At 36.3% G+C, this 14,868-nt stretch overlaps 1 protein-coding gene across 4 annotated transcripts in view; it reads right to left on the bottom strand.

Moving 5' to 3' along the window:
- Positions 1–14,416, bottom strand: part of BLNK (B cell linker) — a 90,526-nt gene extending 76,110 nt beyond the window's left edge. Inside the window, exons 1-2 of one of the 4 annotated variants that reach the window (XM_071748623.1) lie at positions 14,399–14,416; positions 6,738–6,800 (exon numbers count right to left, since the gene is read on the bottom strand). In XM_071748623.1, the coding sequence (XP_071604724.1) occupies positions 6,738–6,800; positions 14,399–14,401 (66 nt within the window). In that variant the 5' untranslated portion in view covers positions 14,402–14,416. Of the gene's footprint in view, positions 1–6,737; positions 6,801–9,037; positions 9,101–11,327; positions 11,470–14,398 lie in introns of those variants that run through there. The other 3 variants (XM_071748619.1, XM_071748622.1, XM_071748620.1) reach the window with 3 other exon arrangements.
- Positions 14,417–14,868: the final 452 nt, after the last annotated feature.

The raw sequence follows: 14,868 nt of genomic DNA, 5'->3' as shown, positions 1-14,868 counted from the left end.
AACAAAAAAAGTCTTTATTTCCCTTATTGTGTTCAAGAGGTATGAGAGATGTCATACAGATATGAGACCAAATGGATTTAGGCTTTCCCCTTCTATGGACACATGCTTATCTCCTGATTAATTTTCAAATTTGCTTTCATGTCTCTTGTACTTGTAATTTTTAATGTAACACACTCTTTCCCACAACCAGCTTTATTGCTGCTAAAATGGTTTTTACACACATCTGCTGTGGATGTACCATAGGGGAAATAGATATATTTTTTTTTCTGTTTTATTTTCCCAATCCCTTTCAGTCATTTTGGGTTCATAGGGAGCAATATTCACAGAAGGAAATTGTATTTGCAAATTGCTTAGTGTTCCCACCAGATAGTTCAGGCCTTTCTCTCCTGTGAAAACCACCTTTTAATTTTTACAAGCCACATCCTGCAAACCTTGCATTCCTGAGCTTTATATTATATCACTTTGTGAGAAAGTGGTGTACACATCTTAAAAAAGAAGCCATGACTAAATCTGGATCTCTTGCAAATTCTCACGGACAGTTTCGGTTTAGTTCTTTGTTAGCAGAAAAACATGAAGTATAACTTCCTCAACTGCATGCCACTTCTGCAAGCAGCTAATATTATGCAACTGCTCCGTGTCCTGAGCCATGTTCAGTAAAAACAGAGACAAAGTTGTCTCTGGTTGTCTAATTTGGTAGCTTTGGATTGCTGGAGCTGCAGCTATTACTATGTAAAGAAAAATTTGGTCCACTGTTGAATATGCATATATATGTCTAAGTAATTTTAACAATAAAAAATATGCAGTAAGAGAAGAGAGAACCTGCTGTCTTCTGTGACATATTTTGCTGACTTCCTGTTGGACTTGCTTACTTCTTTCTGTAACTTCTGTCTTTTTTTTTTTTTTTTTTCCTAAATTAGTCTTGTACAGTAGAGAAACAGTGGTAAAATGAACTTGGCATTATAGTATCAGTTCCCACATTCACCTGCCTATTCAAGGAATAAAGGTGGAGAGTTAGTAATTTATAGCCCTGTTAACCCCATTGTTAACAGGTTGTATGAAAGCAGAAGACCAAATTGTGACATTTCAGGAACTCTAGAAGACTGAAATGGTTAGCAGCTGGTAAAAAGCTCCTGAGTTTTCAAGGAGAGTGCAAAAGCACCCAAAATGAAGAGTCTTCAAATCACATTTTTTTTCTAAAGACAATTTGCTAAAATGATCTTGGAGGGAGTGCATTTATATAACTGGGATGTTTAGATAAAACAAAAATGGAAGGAAGTTCAAAGCTGGAAAGCTTGAGACTGTGTGGACTTTTCCTATTTTTTTTAGTTCAGGGCTTACAAAGTCAATGTTAGAAAATATGGCACAATGGCTTAAAAATTTCTACAGCTTCTCACATTCTTTTTCCTTGAATTTGAAACACCCACAAAACTGGAAGGAAATTTTTAATTATATTTAAAATTACCAGTAAAAGTTGAGAACAAAAAATTCTGCATCATAACATTCCTTTAATTCATATTTAATGTAGTTATGACTAATTTGACATTTAGAATTTGATTGAATTGTTGTGTGCCAGAGCTTAAAGAATGGAGAGCAGACAAGTCTTCTCATCATTGGTAGCTGCTGCATAAAACAAATATATGTTCAAAGCAATTTTGGCAGCAACATTTGGAATAGGAATAGAAATGTTCTGTCACAGAAGAAAAGGAGTTCACTCCTGCAATGAATACTTTTGCACTGGCTTGGGACTATTTACTAAAGGATTACAGTGTTAGATCGTGTAATTAGACAGTTTTATAAAACTGCTCTTGAAATATTTGAAAATACTTAGGAAAATAATTTAAAATGATTGGATACAAATTCAGTTTCTAAAGAAAACATTTGCGGAAATCTGGTGATAATGATGCTTGACTTGTATCTTAGTCTATGATTTTGAGTGTTTACTAATATTAATATATTTTAAAATTGAAAAATTGATATCCAATATAATTTGTGTTCTTATGTGTCAGGAGAAACAATGCCTGCCTCACTTCTACTTGTACAAAACACTGGGGTACTCTAAAATTCTGTGTGATTGCAAAAAAGCTGTTTTTATGGCTTTCTGAGGTAAGCAGTATACTTCCAAACCTTAGCTGTGGAATGGTGGCATTTGGCTGTCACAAGCCACCCTGACAGTGACTCATTACCTACAACTTGCTCCATGGTTCTCTGGATGCCCCATGTGAAAGTTTTCTGTGCTTGCTTGATTTCTGGGGAAAGCACTGCAAGACTTTTTCTGGCCTTTCCCCAGAGGAATTAGGTTATAAACAAGTACTTGGCAAGCTTTTTATTTCTGATGTTTAAAGTTCTATTTTCTGTTGTTTGATTTTCTTGCTTCTGTTGTTCATTTGGACCTAGAAAAATTGTTGCTGTCATGTCTTCCCCGTCCCCCCTCTAAGCCTGGGATTCTAAAGGCACTCATGGTCTGAATTATATTTGGAAAGTTAAATATACAGGGGTGGATGGCAGATCCAGTTTAATAAGGTGTGATTCTGGTTAGCTGCTTCCTAACAGATATCCAAGCATGCAAACCCAATTTTAATCTGTACTTCTACTTATTCCCCTCCCCTATGCTGCTAAAGTACCAGAGTCCTGTGGGAGTCTGCAGCATTCACATAGCAAGAGGTGTGGTGTGTTCAGCCATTGTGGTCACTAGAGAAAGCAGAAGTAGTTCCTGTCTTTTCCTGTCTGCTGCTTCTGCATTGCAGGGATGGTAAGGAGCATCCAAGTGGGACAATAGTTGCTTTTTTTCAGTATCAGTGGTGACATAAATAGATGTCAAAGCTCAGCCTTGGTGATTTCAACCTGGCAAGCCCTGGTGGTGTTTTGCACTGGTAGGGGTGCATGAATCTCCCATAGGAAGACAAACGCTCCACTCTCTAAATGTTACTCAAAAATCCCTGGTAGCTTAATTGTGAAGAAAATGGATCTGATTTTCTCCAAGACACTCGTATTCCAGCTATGTGATTTGAAACACATTTTGATATAGCAAGAAAGAGGATAAATATGTAAATTTTTTTTAGAATCAATGTCTGACCATTTTGCTATGTTTGAGATTTCTTTTAGTAATTTTCTATATACAAATCCAATAAGAAAGTCTGCCTCTTTGAGTTCTGAAAGTAAAAATTCACTGTTTTATCTTTTTTCAATATGTCACTGGGAATTCAAAACAATTTGGAAAAAAACCAAGCAACCTACTCTTAAAGGGAACTGAAATAGAGTACAGTTTATCAAGTTCAGACATTAAAAAGCAAGAGAAAATAATATGCTCTCTGCAATGCAGCTGTGGCTAAATGTTGATTTGCACATTAGGACTAGATTAGCATCATTCAGATGTGACTGGCATATTGAATGACTATCACAAGTATAGTGCTATTGATAAAAAACGAAACTGTATGGTACACTTTAGATCTAATATACTACCCTTCTGTGTTTCTAGAGTCTATGGAAGTGTAAAGGAAAAGCTATTACTTTGAAATTTTTATAAAATGCATGTAATTTTGTTTCCTATAAAAGATCAGTTTGATATTCAGTGTGTTTATAAAACATGGCCTTTTAGCCATCAAAGGCAAGCAATATTGAAAGAAAACCATATAAGGGTTGATGACTCTCTATTCTGAATCAAGTCAAAACTGATTTAAGGTGTGTGGCCAATTTATCACAGATTACGTGGCTGGAGTGCTTGCATGGCTGGACTTCAAGCATTTTAAACTTCAAAAAGACTGAAGTATTGATAAATCCACCTGATTGACTTTCAAATTAAATTTAACTGGCATTTGGCATGAGGGATGTATTGTGCAGGATGACCCCTTCAGCAGTTTTGTTTTAGTTACGAAGTGAGCTTTAGGATAATTCCTTTCTGCAGTATTTCCTCAACTTTTCATAACATTTTTCCTTTGGAAAAATTAAGAAAGATGAAACCACACGGGAGTTGCAGGCACATGTGGTGTTAGTGGTTCTCTCCTGTGATAAATGAGTGCCTGCCAGCCAGGCCCAGCGGCCCACATAACACCTCTGAATTTTGGCATATCTCACCAATGCAAAAAGCCTGTGTATGCTTATGGTGTCAGTGTCAGTGCTGAGGTTTGGGGCAGGCTGGAGGAGTTGTACAGTGAGAAGATGGTCTTGTCTGAGACTTGTGAAGGGCTGCTGGGAGGCATCAGGTTGGCTCCACTTAGGCTGTTCTCAGCCCTCTTGTTTGCTTTCTGCAGCAGAACCCATGGATGGAAAACATTTTTTCAGACCATGCAAAAGTAAAACACAAAATTGAGCCTCTCTGAATGTGCAGTGGGGGAGAGTTCACTAATTCATATGGAAGACTACAGAGAGATAATTTATTTCTTCATCTGCCAGGCTAGAAGGAATTTTGTATCTAGTCATACCTAACAGATTTCATAACAAAACCAAGTATGTAGCTAAATAGCCATTTAACTTTGGGTAGACATGTAGAAATGCTGTGCATAGATCATGAGATCTGTACATGTGCATAGTGTGGCTATGTGCACATACATGTATAGTGGCAAATTTGTATCTGCTGTTTGAAAACTATGTATGAAGCTAAACCTGCCTCTCCTATTTATTAGATGGCACCAGGTTTCCTCAAGTGTTTTCTGTTGTATGAGTTTTTTTCTTTGTTGGTTTGGTGTTTTTTTGGGTTTTTTTTTTTTTTTTTTTTTTTGGTTCACTGCTGTCTAGTGGTAGATGGTCAGCTTTTCTATAATGACTTTTAAATCAGTGTCCAAAGGTGATACTGAACTTCTTTACAGACTGTAGTGAAGTAAGTCATATGCCCCTTATAACTGAATGATAAATTGTGGTGCAAAACCCTAGGTCCTTGCTAAGTATGGTAAATAGACATGATAAAATTATTGTGATTTTTCAATTTTGGACTTACATACTTCTACAGAAACCAATGGCTCCTATAAGAGAATAGAGAATCATCCCTTAAATGGTGTAGACAGCAACTTGGATTTTGTGACTGGAAGCATGTCCCATAACTGTCTGATTACTCCATCATACATGTTTAGGGTGGATTCACTAAGCGTGTGCTCTCTAAGTCAGACATGTTAAAATGTAGAAGAAATTTTGCATTCCTGGAATAGTATAGGTTTCTTGTATAATAGCCTAAGAATAACTTGGAATGAAACAAAGAGCTATAGATTTCTTGCAAGTTAATATACATATTAGTTTGCACATAGGAGAACAGCATCTTGTTGTTACTCAAATACTGTTATTAATGATGGCAAAATATAGGTTCTGGAATAAATATCTTTTAGTATTGTCATAATTAATTCTGTTTCAAGCATACCTTATGACAGATTTTTCACATCAGCAATGCTACTGAACAATTCAATTAAAGCACACATGAAAGCTGTAAGAAGGTTACTGAACAGTATATGAGACTTCTCATTTTCTCTACAATGCCATAAAAAATAGATGTTGCTTATTGTATCACATATATACTGCCATGTTTTCTGCAGTGCAAAATAATCTTTAAAGGTGTGTTAAAGTTCAGAGAATGCACTTGAAAAGGCTTTCATTGTTAATCATACTGCTACCAGAGACCATCACCCAAAATCATCCATTGTTCTCCCTAAATTTTTCAATTTTTTTTTTTTTTTGGTTAGGTTACCACTTATGTCGTCATTTTCTTTGGCACTGCTGCTGAGCAGCTTTTCTTGCAGCAGCCACAAGAATGTAACACAATCACCTTCAGCTTTAAATTCACTCCCTCTAATACAGCAATAGAGATTACAACACCTATAGCAATTTGATTTATAACTCATGAATGGGAAAAAATCAGTCTTTATCTGCCAGCTTTGCTAGCCTATGCTATCATGAATTGTTAGTAAAACTCAGTTTTATTCTGTGGCTGTGTGGTTTTAAACAAGATGAATCTCCATGTACCTGGTTAGCTGTGTCCTAATGAGTTACTCTGTAGGACTGAAGCTCTTATTAACATAAGCAGCAAATATAACTCCTGATGCATCCAGGAAACAGTTTTGATGAGCAATGGAGTGCCAAGCAAACATAATTGCTCTGCAGTGCATAAATACATTACAATAATTATTTTACCTTTAAAATAGATTTTTTTTTTTAATCTTTTCTAAAAGTACTTTTACTTCAGTAGCTACAGAAATGGAATTAGTGGTAAGGGAATTGCTCCAGTTCAAAGAACTATTCTATTCCTCTCTTCTGATGAGTTCTAATCAATTAACCTTATGTAAAAAGTTCTACAGAGGTCAACAAAGGAAGTTATATATTTTTCAGATATTGTTCCTGGTACCTGTAAACTTTTCTTGTAAAATTAATGTAGAATTCTGTACTATTAAGGGCTCTTAAGCACACATATTGTGAAAAACCTTCTACATAAACAAGGGCTTTAAAATACATATTTTCTTTAAAAAATTATCAGATTCCTTTAAGTCATATTTCATGAGACATGAAATTTGTGCTACAATTTGTGCTAATGGCTGAGTCTACATGTCTGTGCTTTCTCTGGAGGGGGGGAAGGGCTGACTGGGATTTCAGTGTGGCAGCTGGGTTCCTTGAGTCAGAGATGTGAAGCATTAAAATGGGGCATCAGAGCAATCAGTGAAGTATGTATGAGGAAGGACAATGTCAGAATATTTCCTGGCACTCTAAGGAAATGTCATGCTGAAATATGCTTGAATGATAGCTCTTATGAAATATTTGCTTACCAAGAGATGAGATCCATTCATGCCCAGTTTTTCTACAGTTGCAGCAGATTCAGGCATTCCAAACTGAGGCAAGAACAAAATAGAATCATTACATTAATACAAAACCTGACATTTTTAAATAAACTAATGAATCTTTCCATATTCAGATATTTGGGGTTGTGGAAATCTTTATATTAATTGACATAGATAATTAGAATATTGAGAATAACAGTAATGCCTGGAATTAGGTAACGACTTCCACATCAGAGGTATGAAAAAGGTAATAGTGCAGCTCAGGAACAGAGATTACAGGTGATAAGGGCTGATACAATTATGAATAGAGTAGATAATATGAAATTATGAAGTGGCAAACATAACATGAATGGAATAGGGAGCCTAACAGAAATATACTATAGGATTTTAATTGTTATGGGACAAGAGTAGACCAGCACAGAAAGAGAGGTTAAAATGCAGCTCGTGACAGATATCCATCAGTAGCTGTTTCTCTAACTCAATGGCTGCTGGAAAATGGAGGCTATGTTAGAGAAAGTTGTTTTTTTTTTTGCATGCCTGTTTACAAACCCTCTACATACTGACTGCTGTTTGGGTTCAGCAGCAGAAGTTTGGCTAAGTATGTCTTGTGGTTTCTATGATAGAGGAGTCGCTGGAAAGAATTCAGGTTCAGAAAAGGATTTCTATTCTATGACATGGTTGCGGTGGTTGTATTTTTTAAGAAAGTTGGTGTTGGTCATTGTCACTGTCAGTTGTAAATTAAAATGAAAATAAACTTGTCCAGGATTAGTATCTTTCTCAAACTCAATAGTAATCTGGAAAAAAGGGGAACACATTGGCTTTTCTTTATTAAAAAACGGTAAAGAATGGAGCAGGGCTGAAGATGTCCTAATGTTTAGCTTGGCTTTTGAAAGAAATTGCAGTTGTGCGTGAAATGTGGGGGGAAAAAAATTTTGAAGTCTCTTCTTTAAGAGCATACCACTCTTGAAATGAGTCCTACTAATGCTTAGCTGTAAATTTCTGTAGCACTAATAACCATCTCAAACACTAGCAGGAAAAGATTAGTGAAAAGACATTCTCATACAAATACTTATGTGTATTTTTGAACTTAATTAAAGGTGATATGCCTGAATTTATAAATTGTTCTTTTATATTATGACTGGGAGAGTGCTGCTTGTTTGCAATACAGAATAGATCACAACTGGAAGGAGTGTGTTTCTGTGGGTTTTGGTCCAATGGTTGGTTGTAGAATGTCTTAATTTGCTGGTGGAGAGGGAAAGAAATGAGGTAATGCACACTTTCTGCTCCTGGCTTCTGCCTTTCTATTTCTGGTTATTGGCTCCATCTTCAGCTGTTGGCTCTGATAAGGCAAAGCACAGAAGCAGCTCATGTTATTAATCAAGTGTATAGCTTTCGTGTAAAGGAAAATTTCATCTTTTTCATGGGTAGCTTGTCAGACAAGCAGACAACAAATAGGTATCTTTCTACTGTTGTGGTGTGATGATCACTGAACCTTTTGTTTTCTTACAGATTCATTAACTCCATAGCACTCATCAGCACTGAGGAGAGGAACTAGGCTACCCGGCAAATAGAGACAAAGTAAATAAACTCTGAAGGCAAGGTGGAATATTGCAATGTTGCAATTACAGTGTAGACACAAGATAGTACATGCACACGGCTGACAGGTTTCCTTTATTATCTTCACTTGTTTATGAGGAAAAAAACAAAATCAATAGGGTTAATTATTTTTTAGTAGTGCAGTTGTTGACATACGAAATGCCTTTCATGAGGCTGGCAACACTTTGCAAAATGGTGAGTTAGTAACTTCTATAGTTACGACACAAAGATCTGTTTTGGAAACATTAAGTCTGTAAAAGCTAAGGAAAAACTAAAATTGCACTGCATAGATGTACATACAACTTGTACATACATATTACGTCACTAACCTCAGTGCACATATTTCAGAAGAGCCAGACTGGGCACATAAGAGCTGATGTGGCTTTCCTGAACTGTCCTTTGATACACTGTGTTCTGTTTAGTGCTCACTCTTTGTCGAATGTCTTGAACACCTGAACTGCACAATATGCAAACTTTCTCTGAAAGCAGAATAATGTTTTTGTTTGGTTTTTTTTTCATCTTAAAATTGTCTATAACACACTGTGAGATGAAAGCTCTACTAGTAGGGAAATTGAGGTGTATGAGAAGCAAAACCCATACAGTATCCAGTGGCTTTGGATGCCTAATTACAGATATTTAGGATCTGAGAGATATATTCAATATTTAGATATTGAATAAATTGGCATTTTTACCTTTTCAGCAGAGCTGCAACAGAAGTTATGACTCTTACCTCTCACCATTTCTGCTGTTTGGAGCCTGGAATTTTGACTCAAGCACTTGGGAAATGTTAAGTTTTTTTCTTGACTTACATGGCTACAAGTTAAAATGCTGAGCTGGGGAATCAACAAAAACTGATATTTGAACACAGAATTGAACTGACATAACCACAAATTCATTCCCTCTCTTCCGCAAACCCTGGTCATGTGCACTGTACAACCTATCTAGCAGCCCAGAGTAGTGCACAAAACATCCAGGCTTTGCTTCATTGAAAAAGCCAGGGCCCTGTGAATGGAAAAGGTAGGACAAAAAGTAGCAATTAAAGGCTCATAACGTGTGTGTTAAAAGGGGCAAATTAGGGCTATGGAGGTAATCCTGCTCTGGCACTTGTAAAATTCAGTGCTTGTTTCTGCAACCTTAACAGGATTTTTTTAGGGTTTATGTCAGTGTATGCCCAGTCTGGAAGGGATCCAGCACAGCACTCACACACAGCAGTGTGTTGGCTGTCCATGGAAAGGATGGCAGCATCTGGTGCCCAGGCTCTCCGGAGTGCTGGCAGTGGGAGCTGAACAGCTCTGTGCAAGGTGGCCACAGGCAAATGGCTGCAACTCCCCAGTGCTAGTCTTTGATATGCACAACAGCCAAGCTCTTAATGTTGGTTATGCAGTAGTAATTAGATGACTTAGTTGGTTTAATTAGTGATGTGAGTGTAAGCATAGGCATTAGCAGCTTTTTTTGAAGCTGCAACAAGTATGAAGACAGTAGTTGCAGTGGAAGACTCCAAGTTGTTGAACAATAGTCATTAGTTTTTTTCTGCCTTGTATTCACTGTAGAATTTCAGAGTACTTTAAAATCATTATATCTACTGTTAATTATTCTGATCCCCTTTAAGCTGACAGGCTTTGAGCTAATTCATAAGCTGAGTAGCTGCTCTCAGCAATAAGTTCACAGTTTAGCTGATAAGTTATCATTATGGTATGAATTAATTCTATGGAACAGGTTAGCTTTCTTAATGTGGGGACAATGGTTCATTTATGATACATCTGCATTGTAAAACTCTTGTGCATTGTTTGGTTTTTAATTGCCAGTGTTAAACTATGACAATTGTACATGCATGTGCATATGTATTTATGCACAAGAAAACTGGAAAAATAATAATTAACATTTAAACTTTGGCCTACATGTTACATGACTACAAATGGAACTCTTGTAGAAATGCTTCATAACTATTATTTTCCTTGAAAAAAATTCTATGGTCCTTCAGTTGAAAAGGATATTATCAACATCAATATCAGTAAGTTCTGTGTTTGGTGTAAGCAGGAACCGGAAAAGATTGGTGATTCTACAGTAAGAAGTAGGATGAATACAAGGCAGAAGAATCCAATATATGAAACTATATAGGGAAACTTGCATTAAAAAACTATATGTAAATATAAAATGAGTTTATATATCAAAATGCAATGAATGCACTTTATTGTGCAAGTAAGTTACAGGTAGAAATCTAAAACCTGAGTCATAGTATTCAGTAAGTTACAAGGAAAAATCTGATACTAAAAAAAGGATATATCATGGAGGTAATATTATATATTTTGGAGTTCTGAATCTGGATCATTCAGTTATTGAAAAGATGACCGAAAACAAGCTTGGAGTATTTTGCGTGGTTCAGATTATTGTACACATGTTAGAAAAGGCATTGCAGAAAGGTAGCAGTAGACAAAAAACACCAAACCAAAATCTCCAACACAACCCTAAATCAATTAACTTAAAATTAAGCAACAGTTAGCAAACACTGTGTGAGCATATGAATTGGGAAAAAAAGATGAACAGGAGATTGCGTAAACTTTTGCAAAATCTTTTACAAAGATGTAAACTTCGAAGCTACATAAGCTATATTGAAATACAACACATAGGCCCCCTTTAAGTGAAATCGTTATTTCTTCCCAGCAGGAAATAAATTGGGGCATTAAGTACCTTCTCTATTAAAAGAAATATCCCCGCTTTTGTATGATTTGCTATGTAGGAGATCTTAATGAGCAGCTTTTATGATAAATTAAACTTCTATTAAAAAACAGGAGAGTACCAAGAAGCTCATATAATATTAATGAGTTCTTGGGAGTGGCAATTGCTGACTAATCTATTTTAACTACTTTTAAATATTTGTGCTAGATTTATAAGATATTTGCTTTTCAGAGATAAAACCAGTAAGAGTTCCTTCTAGTTAAATATAGACTGGATTCTCTAAAGTGTTGCACATACAGTCAGTACCTGTCTTAGGAGATCTGCAACTTGAAAAGCTGTCCAGTTCTCAAATTCCTCTGGAGATGGTAGTTTCATGGCCATGTTTCTATCCAGTGAGAAAGACTTGGTCTGTATGAGTAACACTGAACTACTGCTTTACTGGTTTTTACTGAGCTGCTGTAGAAATCCTAAGAGGAAGTCCTTTTTGCAACTTCTTTTCCTGTTTGCTCACTCAAAGTGAATTTCTATAAAGGGTGATATAGGAAGTATCAATGCCCATCTATGAGTGACACTTTCCAGTACAAGGAAAATGAGTTGTTATATCAATATACACAAATATATGTCATTACTGGAATCAGTTAAATAAATTTTGCTGAAAATCAGTTTATAAATTATTTTGGAGTCATCAGAATTAGAAGCTTAGAGATGTAAACTATTTTTCATATCTATTAGAAAGACTATTAGTGACAGCAGCATCTTGTGTAATTTGAAACACTCGATTCATTTTGCTTTGATCTGCCTTTTTGCATTTTACTTGCCTGTGAATTTTGACATATTGTGATGCATTGTTTAGACAGAGAAAATAGAGCTCTGTTGCAGAACTTTTATTTCCATATTGTCTCATTATATAATCTCATTCTTTATGTCAAATCTGGGCATCATCTTTTGGGCTTAAATAAATCGCTCAGTTACTCTAAGGCAATGTATGACATAAAGTTCTGGGGGGTTTTGTTTCTTTTGCTGGTGGGGTTTTTTTTTGTGTGGTTTTAGGTTTTTTTTCCTCATTGTTATTGCTGCTAAAGAACATATTGTCAGTGGATTCATTTCAGTGCTAGATTATATTTCAAAAGTTAGGTCTTACATAAAAGTATTGTATGAAGTCAGATTATAAACTCATCTGACCCAGGATCTTCTTTTCTGATGATGGATAGAAGTGAGCTACATAGGAATCTATATAGAAACAGGGCAAGCATGTAAGATTGCCATAGTATTCTCCCAGTCTCCAGCCATTTCTAACTATGACGCTTACTACTCTGTATATGGTTTCTACACTACTGCATGTATATATATCACATACGTTGCACCAACGATTCCTAAATTTGGGGCCATGACTGTTACTCTTCAAGGAGGGAAATGTGCAGAGGAGCAGGCAGGCACAGCTAGGAATTTCTCCTGGGCTGTAGGAGGAAAACAGATGCAAAGTGGAGGCTTGGTCTAAGGCAGAGCCGAGAGGGAGCAGAGCTGAGGAGGATCAGAATGGGCACTTATCCCCCTTGCCAGCCCAGTCCCTGTCCAGCTGTGTCCCTGTCCCACTCACAGCCCTTCTATGCCTTTTCATCTCTAACACAGAATACCCTTCCAGTTTGAGAAGGAGTGGGGTATACAGTTCTCAAACTGGAGAAGGGTCAGGGTACATATTCTAAAATGGAGCAAGGGCTAAAAGTTTGAGAGCCATTGCTTTGCAGAATGGGCAACGAAATTGCAAAGATGCAGCTGCAGCTGTTGAAATGAACCCAGATTATTTGACTCAGCAGTTCTGAGTCACCACAGCAGAAGTATGAAAGCTTCCATAAAAGGCCAGAGACCAAGGAACGTTATATTCTGCTTTCCAGTTACTCTTCCTGTTTTATTTCCCAATGCAAAATGGATTTGGGGCACATGTTCAAAGATTAAAATGGATTTCAGCTAGGTTGGAGTGCCTCATCTGCTATCCTTCAGATTTTCCTGGGTGTATTTTTGCTGTTAGGTCAGTTGTTGCCAACAAATACTTCTACATCTCGACTATTTTGTGACTTTGCAAAACATTGAAGCTGGCAAAACTCCACTCCTGGAATTTCAGAAATGCAGAATTGAGACAAAAGTCTTTGCAACTTAAACCTTTCCTCCTCAGAATAATACCCAAATGCCAGGCTGTGTTCTCTGTAAGTTATGGTGAATTTGACAGTGTTTTGTCTGTGAGTTGTTCCAAAGGGGGGGCAATATGTCGCTGAATGATGAGAGGGACCAATACTCTCTTCCACTATACAAAGCTATAGAAGAGAGAGGTGCATATTTTTCTTAAGGAATTTTGTTTGCCTACTTGGAGTGCAAGAGCAATTGTGTGAGCAGTAGGGTCTTCATGTAGGATGGAGGTAGGAAGTTGCTGGGCTGGAGAGATGTGAGAGTTACAGGTTTAATGGTTGCTTAGGGGAAACAGGAAAATAACAGATGGCACCAGGTGTGAAACAAATTATATGAAGTGCAGAAATGCTGTTTTTTCTGCAGTACAGGCTGATTTGTTTCTTAGTAGGTGTGAGCACTTCTAATTCTGAACATATCAAAGGAAGATTAAAAATAGCGTTTCAAGGATTTTGCAGTTTAGTGCACGCTGCCAGAAGTACCTACTGCTTTTCTCACTGAAACCCAGTAGTCCACCAGCATTTTCAGAAATGTAAGCTGTTATTTTAAACTTGTATCTAACTGGAGTCATTAACACTTTTTGTATTGTTTACAATTTCATTCCTAAAAAAAAAAAAAAAAAAGGTGGAGATCTGATTCTTATACATATATATTGAGAAAATCTCACTTTTCTGGATCCTTTAGCAAAAAATGATATCTAGTACTTGAAGGACCAAATTTCAGAGGAATCCTAGTTAATGTTTGTCTTATGCATCAGGTAATTTGACTTCTAAACAGAAAGTTGTTCTTATAAATATTTATAAAGTACAGTTAACACACTGTTACTATATATTTTTTTTTTTTCTTTTTGAATGGATTTTTTTCCTACAGTCTGAAATCTGCAAGCCACATCATTAGAGGCGTGTTTTTACAGGCTACAGCCTTGGAGTTCCATAAAATAAGTTCTTCATTTCTGATTTCATAGAAATTGTTATTAAATGATATAAAATCTGATTCCTAGATTATATCACTGATATTTCTTTCTGAACCTGTTGTAGCTGCATGCACCTTATTTTGCTGGATAGAACACTGGAATAGTCCTTTTAAAAATATAGCAGAGCAAACTAACAAAATTAAGTATTACTGTATGTAAAATGTGATCCATTGTCACTGATCTTTTTTGTATTTTATACAAAAATAATGAAAGGAACATGACTTACCATTTACTCATTTTTCTTCTCCCAGGCATAGATGTTGGAGTTGATTCCAAATAAGTTAAAAGAGCAGTTTCTCACATCTGCTCTTCCTCCTTAAATTGTCCCATATGTATTTTGTTGTTTTTAAAGTGATTGACAGGCCTGGCTTTCATGGTTGGGTGGGAGAAAAACTTTCTTAAAGTGAAAAGCTGAAATAGTGCAATAGTCTGAATAAGCTCACAGAACATCAGAAAACGAAGGCTTATTTTACAGCTATCTGTCTAGAAGTTTGATAAATTTTGTTTATTAGTTGTTTTTTGTTTGTTTGTTTTTTATTTTATTTAACAGGAAATAAAAATAACAGAAACTGGAAGGTCCTGAAGTGACCTCCGGAGACTATGCAGGGCTTTAACTGAGAGACAGGATCAAATACAACCAAAGCAAATTGGCTCAGTCTTGGAAATCAGCTTGGTAACCCCTATTTCTGAATGTGA

The sequence above is a fragment of the Heliangelus exortis genome, chromosome 7 (genome assembly GCF_036169615.1).
Source record: "Heliangelus exortis chromosome 7, bHelExo1.hap1, whole genome shotgun sequence".
Taxonomy (NCBI): domain Eukaryota; kingdom Metazoa; phylum Chordata; class Aves; order Apodiformes; family Trochilidae; genus Heliangelus; species Heliangelus exortis.
Note: the sequence above shows the minus strand (reverse complement) of the source record. Positions and strands in the feature narration are given on the sequence as shown.